The sequence below is a fragment of the Anolis sagrei genome, chromosome 3, assembly GCF_037176765.1.
Source record: "Anolis sagrei isolate rAnoSag1 chromosome 3, rAnoSag1.mat, whole genome shotgun sequence".
NCBI lineage: Eukaryota > Metazoa > Chordata > Lepidosauria > Squamata > Dactyloidae > Anolis > Anolis sagrei.
In genome coordinates this window covers 222,710,439-222,722,706 of record NC_090023.1, presented here as the reverse complement: position 1 = coordinate 222,722,706, position 12,268 = coordinate 222,710,439, and the positions used below count along the sequence as shown (strand labels likewise).

Here is a 12,268-nt window from a genome sequence, read left to right as displayed (position 1 = left end):
AAAAGTAGAGCTTCTTAAAAATGGAGTACTTTGAAATTCTTAGTTTGTCACCAGTAAAACACTCTGGTGTGATACTCTGATCTTAAATTATATCTCATCTACATTTCCAAAACTTACCTATTATTGATTAGAACAAAAAAAACTATTCATCTCCTATTCTTGTATCTAATTTATGGCTGTGACAGATCAATAAATTAATCAGAAACACTTCATTTTTGTGACCTGTTCAGCTTAAAATATCCTTGCAAAAAACGTATACATCCCAACAAGGTTTTGTTATTTGACTTACCGCTTAGTTTGGCCTCCAGATTTGTGGGAGACTCCTCTCCTCTTCATTAGTTTTTCCATTGCATTGGCATGGATTATTGGTCGAACTGGGTGACGCTTATATGTCCCAGGATACTTCTTTTCCACTGCTTGTTCCCGCCTTCATGTAGAAAATAAAATTACTGGAATATTTACTCCAAGTATGCATCAACCCATCAATTTCACAAACTTTTACCTACATATCAAGCTAAGTCCTCATGTCAGTATTGGGGAAAGACAAACTATTTTTCAATTGCTCAATGTTCCAAACAATAGTAAATCCAAAGAACTATCATGTTCTAAAAGAGAAAAAGCTCTCCTTTATCAATTTTGGTTAGGAGAAAGTTAGGTGATCTTATAGAACAGAAACTCCTACCTGAAGTATTGAAATAAATTTCATTGGCCTTCATCAAATGCATACACACATGCATATATACATTCACTATCTGCCCCAGACACTTAGGTCTCCTGGGGGCGTCTACTGCAGAACCCGACTGTCAACCGTCACCCAGAGGACCTTTTCATCTTCTGCCCCAAGACTGTGGAATAACCTGCCAGAAGAGCTCCGGCAGCTAAATGAGCTGTCAGAGCATCTGAAAAGCTATCTCTTCCAGCAGTCCTACCCAGTCAGTTTTAACTATGAAATGTAAACTTATGTCCTGTGATTACTACATTTTAATATTTGTTTGGCGGATTTAAAATATTTACTTCATAGAAATATGTTTTAATATGCCGTGCCCCACCTTGAGCCACAAGGAGACACAGGTAAGAAATAATAATAATAATAATAATAATTATTATTATTATTATTATTATTATTATTATTTACAGACACCGAGAAAAATATGCCCCTTAATGCACTTTATCCCATCCTTTAGTGAAATTTACCCCATTGCTTGTCCCATCTGAGATCTCTCACCAGGCACACTACCCTATTCATCCTTCTCACCTAGGGTTTTTAACCAGCACTGCCCGCTATGCTCACCTTACTATTTTATTTTATTTTATTGTCATTTCCTGTGTTTGACTTTGTATTAATTTTGCTGTTTATTTTTATTTTTATGTTATTTTTATTTGATGTTATTATTTGCTGTGTATTTGATTTTGATCTGTTGTATTTTGTTGGGCTTGGCCTCATGTTAGCCGCCCCGAATTCCCTTTGGGGAGATGGGGTATAAATAAATATTATGATGGTAATGATGATGATGATGATGATTAGCATTGGACTAGAACTTAGATCATGTTTCACATCCCCATTCAGCCATGGAAACCCACTGGGTGAACTTGGGCAAGTTTCTCTCTCTCTCTCTCACACACACACACACTTGAATAATTGTTCTTCATAATAACATGGGTATAGACAATATGTGAATGTACGTACTTCATGAGCTCCTTTTCCCGAATCTCTAGTTGTAGCATGATAGCACTGAGCTCCATATACAAATTATTGGCTCTCTCCAGTTTTCTCTCATAATGTTCACGAATATCCAAGGCATGCCTGAGAGAGGGAAGAAAGGAGAACCAATGTCAACAACTAAGTGGCTCTCTCATAAGGACAGCACATGTTCATGAGGAATTTATCTCCATTAAACATTTTATTTTTATGTTCTAAAACACGTAAGAGAGGTTAAAAAAAACGCATGCACATGTTGAAAAAAGAAAATCAGGCTCAGCATCAATAATTACAGATAATTGCCATATGATTCCAAAGTGCTAGATTCAAGGACATTCAGTGAAATATATTTCCAGGAATTCCAAAGAATTTTTTTTTTACACAAAACACACTGAGATGATTCCCACAAACAAAAGGCAAACCTCCTTACAAAGAAATTTGATAAAATTCTGAATGAACATTTATAAACAGTTCTCTCTGAGGGCTTTCAAACAGCAACTGGATGGAAAGAGGAGACAGAACTAAATAATTGCTGATCTGAACCAAAAGGATTTGTTTTACATTATTAAAAACAACAAACCTGAGTTCTTCTCTTCTGCGTCGAATAAGTTCTTCATCTAACCGATGTATGCAAGTTCCTTCACTTTTAATTTTTTCAAAATGTTTCTTCACTTCTTCTCTCCATTCAGCCTGCCAGAGTAATTTTGCATTTTCATGGTCATATAATGTATTTAATATTAGTTACAGCAGCACTAAAGCAGCTGCACTATTATCAGAAAAAAATAAGTGTACTAGTTTCCAACCAATATTCCAAACTCTGTAATTCTCTCTGACAGTGAGCATGATGGTGTAAACAGGATATCAATATGAACACAAACGCCTATCCATATAGAAGTCAGGAAGGTCTGCCCTAATAGACTTAATAAACTTGCAGCTACCTTATTACCAATGCTAGACATGTAAGTGTCTATTTTTAATCAAAGCTTGGGCTCTGTCTGAAGAAATATATTGCAAAATGAGCCTCACCTACACAGTTGCTTGCATTTTATTTCTAACTCTAGTTCCATTTCTTCTCATATCTCTATCCAATCAACTGCTATTAACTAAAGAATCATTAGAAGAGGATGCAAAGCACAGATTTAATACTATACTGCATACCTACAGCTCTAGGGGTTTGCATTACAATACTATCTCAGTTACAACCATAAACAATCTCTGGCTTCACACATCTTACTACAATACAAAATAAACAGCAATAAATCTTTTAGAAAACAAGTATTTTATTTTTAAAGCAAAATTCTCAGTCCTAAAGAAAATAAAAAAATCCCCCATTGTATAGGCAAGAAAATGCTACATACACTATCTTTCAGACAAAAAAGTGATATCATGAAAAAGAATCTGATAATGCTAAACAACTGAATTACATTAGCTTTTCTGACTCTAGCTATAGGGAGTTAATAGTATACAAGTGATAAGAATCCCAACTGCTGGAATTCTTCCTGACAGAGCTTAATATAGCCATATTTCTGAAGTATAGTCCCACTGAGAATGATGATGTAAATGGGATACCATGAACACATACGTCTTTCCATATAGAGGTCTCATTTTCTAGATTACGACAACAGCATTTGATCACTGCAGTTTAGCTGCACCAATTCTATTTTCTCCTTCAATAGTCCTGCTGAGTGTGGCATGCTTTCCAATATAACCAATATCATCTTAGAACGGGCAATATTCTGCTTTTTGTCGCAGCTTGCCTCGTATCTTATTATATGTGTGTGTAGCATATTTTTTCCTAAACATTTTCATATTATTTTAAGTTTATCATAGGAAAATGAAACAGCCATGGTCATTCATCGGAGGAAAAATAAATGAAAGTTTCTACAGACTTGCTTCCATAGGCATATTTTTACAGACTTCAGCCCATTTCCCCTGATGTATCTGATGAAATGTATGTATTTATATAATTTACTTTTCTTCTGCCTTTCTCCCGAATGGGGACTCAAGAAAACTAACAATAAAACAATGCCAATTAAAACAATATGAATACATTCAAATATAGAGAGATTATCTTTTAAAGAAATAAACCATTTATGCCATTAAAACCATAAAACATTAAAATATTAAATAATCAGTCCATAAATATCAAATGGCAGAGGAAAACCGCTTGGCTTTCATAGGCAGGTGAAAAACTTATGAAGAATAAAACTCATTAGCTTTTAAGATATAGAACAAGATTCTTTTTATGGCTATATTAGGAACTCCCATTGTCTTTCACTTATTTGGTTTATATCCTTTGTCCTGCTCCTCCTCCTTAATCTGGAAGGAAGCTAGCAGATCAGATACTAGCTTCCTTCCAGATTATGATGGAGGAGCAGAACAAAAGATATAAACCAAATAAGTGAAAGACAATGGGATAAATGCTAGCAACATCTATATCTATGTATATAATAAAAGTCAAAACTTGTATGCGGAGGACAAAAGTGTGGCGGGAGGAGTATGTGCCAGCGTTTTGATTGGCTGCTGCAGTGGTGCTATTTGCATATGGTCTCTGATTGGCCAGCTTCAATAGGAGCCCCTGGTGGAGAAAAGAGTTCATGGCAGAAACGGGGACATGAGAAGGAAATTTGCATATGGTCTCCGATTGGCCAGCCTCAATTCCAAGATTCTGAGATGACAAAAGAGAGGAAAGGAAAAGGCCAGAGGGGGCTGAGTCAAAACATTACCAATACAGACCAGACTTGGCACACAAAGCCCCCATGACCCACTCGACATCCTACTGCAGTTTGAAGGAGGATGAACCATGGATGATGGGACTTGCAGTACCATCACTCACATTCTGAGACCGCTGTTAATCTCATCCAATGACTGATCAGGACCAAACTTGGCACATAGACCTCTCATGACCCACTTTACATCCTGGTGTGGTTTGGCGGGGGATGGACCATGGATTATGGGACTTGCAGTACCTTTGCTCAATTCTTCAGACCACTGCAACCCTCATCCAATTACTGATAAAGATCAAACTTGGCACACTGAGTCTCCATGGTGCACTCTACATCCTGGGGCAGTTTGGGGGAGGATGCACCATGGACGATGGGACTTGCAATAACTGCACTCCCTTCCTAAGACCATTACAACTGCCAACAATGATGAATCAGGACCACAATTTACACAGAGAGCCCGCATGACCCACTCTACATCCTGTTGCGGTTTGGAAGAATTTGACAATGGATGATGGGACTTGCAGTCACTTCACTCACTTCCTGAGACCACTGAGACCCTCGCCAATGACTCATCAAGACTAAACTTGGCACATGGAGCTTCAATGACCCACTCTACATCCTGGAGCAGTTTGGAGGACGACAGACCATGGATGATGGGACTTCAAGTACCTCCACTACCCAAGACTTGCTGCAAAACTCATCTAATGACCAATCAAGATGAACATTGGCACACAGAGCCCCCATGACCCACTCTACATCCTGCTGCAGCTTTGGAGAAGGGTGGACCATGGATGATGGAACTTCCAGTACCTTCACTCACATTCTGAGACCTCTGCAAACCTCATCCAATGACGGATCAAGACCAAACTTGGCACATACACCTCTCATAACCCACTTTACGTCCTGGTGTTGTTTGGAAAAATTTGGAGATGGATGATGGGACTTGCAGTACCTTTGCTCTCTTCCTGAGACCACTGAGACCCTGGCCAATGACTAATCAAGACTAAACATGCCACATGGGGCTCCAATGACCCACTCTACATCCTGCTGCAGTTTGGAGGAGGACAGACCATGGATGATGGGACTTCAAGTACCTCCACTCCCTTCCAAAGATTGCTGCAACCCTCTTCTAATGACCAATCAAGACCACACTTGGCACACAGAGCCCCCATGATCCACTCTACATCCTGCTGCATTTTGAAAGGGGATGGACTTTGGATGATGGGACTTGCAGTACCTTCACTCACTTACTGACACCACTGCCACCCTCATCTAATGACTGATAAAGACCAAACTTGGCACACAGAGCCCCCATGACCCACTCTATATCCTGCTGCTGTTTGTAGGAGGATGGCCCATGGATGATGGGACTTCAAGTACCTTCACTCACTTCCTGAAAATAATGCTGCCATTATCCAAAGACCAATAAAGACCAAACTTGGCATACAGAACCGCCATTACCCACTTTCTCTAATAACCCGGGCAACGCCGGGTCCCCAAGCTAGTATATAATAAAGAAGAGTGTTTGTATCGGACAGAGAAATTGTGGAGGGCGGTGTATGTGCCAGCGTTCTGATTGGCTGCCGCTGTGATGCTATTTGCATATGGTCTCTGATTGGCCAGCTTCAATAGGAGCCCCTGGTGGAGAAGAGGGTTCATGGCAGAAACGGGGCATGACAGAAGGAAATTTGCATATGGTCTCTGATTGGCCAGCCTCAAATCCAACATTCCGAGATGAGAAAGAGAGGAAAGGAAAGGCCAAAGGGGGCTGGGTCAGAACACTCCCAATACAGACCGAAATAGGCACACAGAGCCCCCATCACCCACTCTACATCCTACTGCAGTTTGGAGGAGGATGAACCATGGATGATGGGACTTGCAGTACCATCACTCACATTCTGAGACCGCTGTTAACCTTATCCAATGACTGATCAGGACCAAACTTCGCACAGAGATCTCTCATGACCCACTTTACGTCCTGGTATGGTTTGGCCGGGGATGGACCGTGGATTATGGGACTTGCAGTACCATTGCTCAATGCTTCAGACCACTGCAACCATCATCCAATTACCAATAAATACCAAACTTGGCACACTGAGTCTCCATGACGCACTCTACATCCTGGTGCAGTTTGAAGGAGGATGCACCATGGACGATGGGACTTGCAATACCTGCACTCCCTTCCTAAGACCATTACAACTACCAACGATGATGGATCAGGACCACAATTTACACAGAGACCCAGCATGACCCACTCTACATCCTGGTGCGGTTTGGAAGAATTTGACAATGGATGATGGGAATTGCAGTCACTTCACTCACTTCCTGAGACCACTGAGACTCTCGCCGATGACTAATCAAGACTAAACTTGGCACATGGAGCTTCAATGACCCACTCTACATCCTGGAGCAGTTTGGAGGATGACAGACCATGGATGATGGGACTTCAAGTACCTCCACTCCCCAAGACTGCTGCAAAACTCATCTAATGACCAATCAAGACCAAAGTTGGCACGCAAAGCTCCCATGACTCACTCTACATCCTGCTGCAGTTTTGGAGAAGGGTGGACCATGGATGATGGAACTTCCAGTACTTTCACTCACATTCTGAGACCTCTGCAAACCTCATCCAATGACGGATCAAGACCAAACTTGGCACATAGACCTCTCATGACCCACTTTACGTCCTGGTGTTGTTTGGAAAAATTTGGAGATGGATGATGGGACTTGCAGTACCTTTGCTCAGTTCCTGAGACCACTGAGACCCTCGCCAATGACTAATCAAGACTAAACTTGGCACATGGAGCTCCAATGACCCACTCTACATCCTGCTACAGTTTGGAGGAGGACAGACCATGGATGATGGGACTTCAAGTACCTCCAATCCCTTCAAAACATTGCTGCAACCCTCTTCTAATGACCGATCAAGACCAAACTTGGCACACAGAGCCCCCATGATCCACTCTACATCCTGCTGCAGTTTGAAGGGGATGGACTTTGGATGATGGGACTTGCACTACCTTCACTCACTGCCACCACTGCCACCCTCATCTAATGACTGATAAAGACCAAACTTGGCACACAGAGCCCCCATGACCCACTCTATATCCTGCTGCTGTTTGTAGGAGGATGGGCCATGGATGATGGGACTTCAAGTACCTTCACTCACTTCCTGAAAATAATGCAGCCGTTATCCAAAGACCAATAAAGACCAAACTTGGCATACAGAACCACCATTACCCACTTTCTCTAATAACCCGGGCAACGCCGGGTCCCCAAGCTAGTGGGAAAATAAAACAGAAACAAGGCCAAATAGTTATGAGGGCAAGTAACAGAGTGGTGGATTTGTAAAATATGAAGAACAATATTTGTGGCTATATTAGAAACTCTCATTGTGAGAATATGCTGCTAAAAGATGTCAGATTTACCTGAGACTTGAAATAGGTCTCCTGAGGAGTGCCCAACACATCAGCAGATGCAATGTCAAGGTGCATAAGCGTCTGTCGGAAAGAGGGTCGATTCCTGGGCTTACTTTGCCTATCAAAAGAAAAGAAAGAGGATGACAACCACCTATTGTTAAAACATAATTATGAGTCTGTTTGGAGCATTTTAAGTTGAACTTTCATTTTATTATCTATTCAAATACCCCCACCCCCACTCAAAATGAAGGTTTTAGTAACAGGCTCCCAAATTCAACATTCATTCTTAAGGCAAAACAAACAAATCTTCCACATAACATAAATATTACCTAGATGCATACACTATCTGCTGCATCCTGTCAGATTATATGTTCATTTTCATGTAGCCACTCTATGCATTACTGTTATTTCCCCCTCCTGACATAAGCTGAATTCTCTTTTGCAAAGAGATAGCCATGGTACCCTGTTTCAACATAATGGGCAGGATATTTAGCAGTACCTTTGAAACTAACAGATTTATTTTAGTGTCATATTTCATGGATTTCATTCCACTTCTTCAGATATAGTAATGGAGAACAATTTTAAGCCTCAAGTATTTTAAAAAAACAGTTTTATAGTTTGGGGGAGGGAGTATGAGAGTGTAAAGGATTCAGAAAGATGCAAATTGTGACAGAAGTAATAAAGCCACATTGTGACTTCGGAAATCAGTCTCATCATCTGAAAAATGCTTGCGCTTCAAAAGTAATTTCATTGTTGGAAAGAGGTGGAAGCCCAATGGTGTGAGGTCCGGTGAACAAGGGGGATGTGGTAGAATTTCAAAGCCACAGGAGCATGCTTCCATTTGGGTAACATGTGAGTTGTGAACTGGTGCATTGTCTTGCAGAGAAAGTGAACACCTTGGTGAGCATGCCACGTCTCTTGGTTTTTTTATTGCCTCCAGTAATTTCTGCAGCAGTGAAGCATAGTATGTCCCAGTGATCACAGTACCCTTTGCTAGGAAAGCCATCAATACTACTCTGTGCTGGTCCCAAAATACTGTGAGCATGACTTTGCCTTTTGGGAGTTGGGCACATGCCTTCTTTGGAGGTGGCAAGTCATGATGTTCCATAGCATCAACCGGACTTTAGTCTCAGGATCATAGTGATGGGACTCAGCTTTCATCCTGTGTGATCAGTCTGTTGAAAAGTCCTCCCAGTTTCCATGGCACATCGTCAATAGTCTGAGAGCATTCGACTCGTTCCTGGAAAGGTGTGAGCAGCCGGGAGATCCAGCAAGCAGATACCTTATGCATGTGAAGATGATCTTGGGTGGGGTTTTTTCACGAACCCCACACTTATCTTGACATTTTGGGCTAGGTGGTGAATAGTTACGTGGCATTTTTTCAAGATGGCAACCTCAACTTGCTGGATGATGTGTTCATCAATAGCAGAGTGGGATCACCTTGGAATTGGAGCTGTTTGAACCGAAGTCCATCCACATTTATACTGACGATGCCAGTACTTGACTACATCATATGATGGGGAATCATCAACATAAAACTCTTTCATCTCATCAAGGCCGCACTCCTTTGGTGTGCAGCCTTTCAAGTAAAGGAACTTGAGGACTTTCTGTATTCCACTGGTCCATTATCAAACTCACACCACTTCAGCACCTATAAAATCAAGACATTATCAGTTCTGAGTTGTAAATAGGCATGTAACCTATAGAGACTTCTATCATTACACATGTGCAGTTTCAGCATCCTGTGATAAATAGAAGTGGGTCAGGGGAAATCTTTAATGAATGCCGCTTGTAATTAAGATGATACAGGTTTGTCAAACAGTTTAACAGTGTGAAAGTCCTGAGGTATCAGTTTCAAAGGAATTGCTAGATTCCATGGCATCAACTTTTTGTGCAGTGTTCTTTCCGTATCCTTTTGTGATTCTTATTTAACACTTTGCCTACAAAGTGTATCAAGTTGCTTTACTCATTCATATCACAAGAGTATGAGGCATGCTGTTCATGTTGTCAATGTCCTACTAGTGCAGACAAAGATCTTAGCCTTGATTCATTCTTGGACATGCTAAAAACTTGGACTTAGACTGAAATGGAGGTGGGGGACTGTGCTCACTACCAGCTGGCCACACTGGTAGTGACTCTTACCATGTCTGTTTCATAAGAATCTTGAATCCATCTGGGCAAGTGGAGGGCACTGGAAGGTGCAAGCTATTACTGCCTACACCCCAGATGATGGCTGAGGAATCTACATCCTTATATGGAATCTCTCCAGTAAGAAGTTCCCACAAAACTACTCCAAATGACCTTATATAAAATGGAAAGGAAACAGATAAAAAATAAGAAAACAATTTTCAACATGTAAGTTATGCTTCATTTTTTTCAAAAGCAAAGTGAAGAGAGAATGCTATAAAAATGTTTATAAACCTTTATTTCCTTTAAGGTGAAATCTTCCAGCACCATCAAAACAGTAGAACATTTGTTTCAGTGAGAAATAAAGTTCTAATGCACATATTGAAACTGACTAGGAATTTCAAGAGTATTACTTACCATATATCTACTTTTTCAGAGACAGGTTCATTGCGAATCACTTCTGGAGCCATCCAGGCTACAGTCCCTGCAAAGGACATTTTTGTACTCTTATCGCTGAGTTCTTTAGAAGTACCAAAATCTGAAATTTTTACCGTGTCATTGTGAGTGACTAATACACTGAAAAAGAACAAAAAACACAAGAAGCCAAGTGTCAGAATGACAGGAATTTAAATTTTACTTGAGATGTTGTTATATTTAACATGCACGTCTCATAAAGTAGCAGCTTACTTGGGTGACTTGAGATCTCTATGGATGATTTTATGCAGATGTAAATAGTTCATTCCACTAGCGATCCCTGTGGACCATTCCACAAGGAGACGAGGTGTGACCTTTCTACCTGCTCGCAATACTTCATAAAGCTGTCCTTGTGCACAATATTCCATTATTATGCAGTAGCAGGGTGCCTGTGTGCAAACGCCCCTATGATAAAAATAGAATTATAAATGAAAAATACAAAATTCAAAAAATGACCTAAATCCATCAGATACATGCTGCCCATTCATAATTCTAGCTAGCAACAGAAACTGCATAGCATTTATTTTCCATGATCCCAAACCACTATTTCTTATTCACCAGTTGTTCAGATGTAGACCTAAACTGTAATTAAAGGTCTTCTCAGGACTATTTCAGCCTAAAAAAATCATTCTTAAATTGGTATTGATTTTTACAGTTATATGAAGCTGTGGCTGACCTTTAGAATGGAGAAATGCCGGAGTGGTGGACATAATCGCTCCTAAATGTCCCCTCTCATGGAGCAGAGCCAAACCAGCCCCCTGATTTTCCAAGGAGTTGGTGGCAATGAATCAAGGGAGATGGAGACTAGAGCAATGTTGGTGGAGAATTCCAAGTGAATCTGACCGAGCATGAGCTAGAGCACCTTTGAAAGCTTACTCTGCAGCAATGGAGGCAGCAGAGAAATCGTTCCTTGCTGCCACCATTGCATCTGCAAGGAACCATCCAGCTGAGCTGTTTCACGTGATCAGAGGGCTATTACATACTGGTAATCAAGGAGAAATCCGTGACCATTCAGCAGTCCACTGTGAAGAATCTGCAAGACTCTGCAGATAAAGTCGCTCAGATTTGTTCCAACTTGGATGCTGATATTTATACAGATCCAATGAATGTAACCTTGGCTTCTGCTTGTCCTGTGTTGGTGGATATATTTTAATTTGTTCAGCTCGAGGATGTGGACAGGATCCTTGGAGAGGTGAGAGCTACCACATGTATTCTAGATCCTTGCCCTTCCTGGCTGATCAAACAGGCCAGACAGGGACTGGTAGAGTAGATCAAGGTGGTGGTCAAAGACTCCTTGGAACAAGGCAAAGTTCCAAGTTGCCTAAAAGAGGCAGTTGTGAGACCCATATTTAAAAAGCCATGCCTGAACCCGTCTATAATGGACAACTATCAGCCAGTGCCCAACCTTCCCTTTATGAGCAAGGTTTTGGAGCATGTGGTGGCCTCCCAACTACAGAGATTTCTGGATGAAATGGGTTATCTAGATCCATTTCAATCTGGTTGCAGGCCTGGCTATGGAACAGAGGCAGCTTTGGTCACCTTGGTGGATGACCTACACAGAGAGCTAAACAGGGGGAATGTGTCCTTGTTGGTTCTCCTGGATTTCACAGCAGTTCTCAATACCAATGGCCATGGTATCCTTCTCGATCATCTTGCTGGGATGGGACTGGAGGCACTGTCTTACAGTGGCTCTGGTACCCAGAAGCTGGTGCTGAGGGACTCCTGTTTGAACTCCTGGCCACTGACCTGTGAGTTTCCTCAGGATTTCATTTTGTCCCCCTCTGGAGAGGTAATCTGGAGTTTTGGAGTACGGTGCCACTATA

The 12,268-nt window shown here is 41.2% G+C and overlaps 1 protein-coding gene across 7 annotated transcripts in view; it reads right to left on the bottom strand.

Moving 5' to 3' along the window:
* MAP3K13 (mitogen-activated protein kinase kinase kinase 13) overlaps positions 1-12,268 on the bottom strand; it is a 55,412-nt gene that overhangs the window by 10,894 nt on the left and 32,250 nt on the right. For all 7 annotated transcript variants that reach the window (XM_060768038.2, XM_060768042.2, XM_060768041.2 and 4 more), the window contains 7 exons: positions 10,659-10,850; positions 10,389-10,547; positions 9,987-10,145; positions 7,854-7,962; positions 2,280-2,389; positions 1,688-1,804; positions 290-427 (listed from right to left, as the gene is read on the bottom strand). In XM_060768038.2, coding sequence (XP_060624021.2) covers positions 290-427; positions 1,688-1,804; positions 2,280-2,389; positions 7,854-7,962; positions 9,987-10,145; positions 10,389-10,547; positions 10,659-10,850 — 984 coding nt within the window. The remainder of the gene's footprint in view (positions 1-289; positions 428-1,687; positions 1,805-2,279; positions 2,390-7,853; positions 7,963-9,986; positions 10,146-10,388; positions 10,548-10,658; positions 10,851-12,268) is intronic.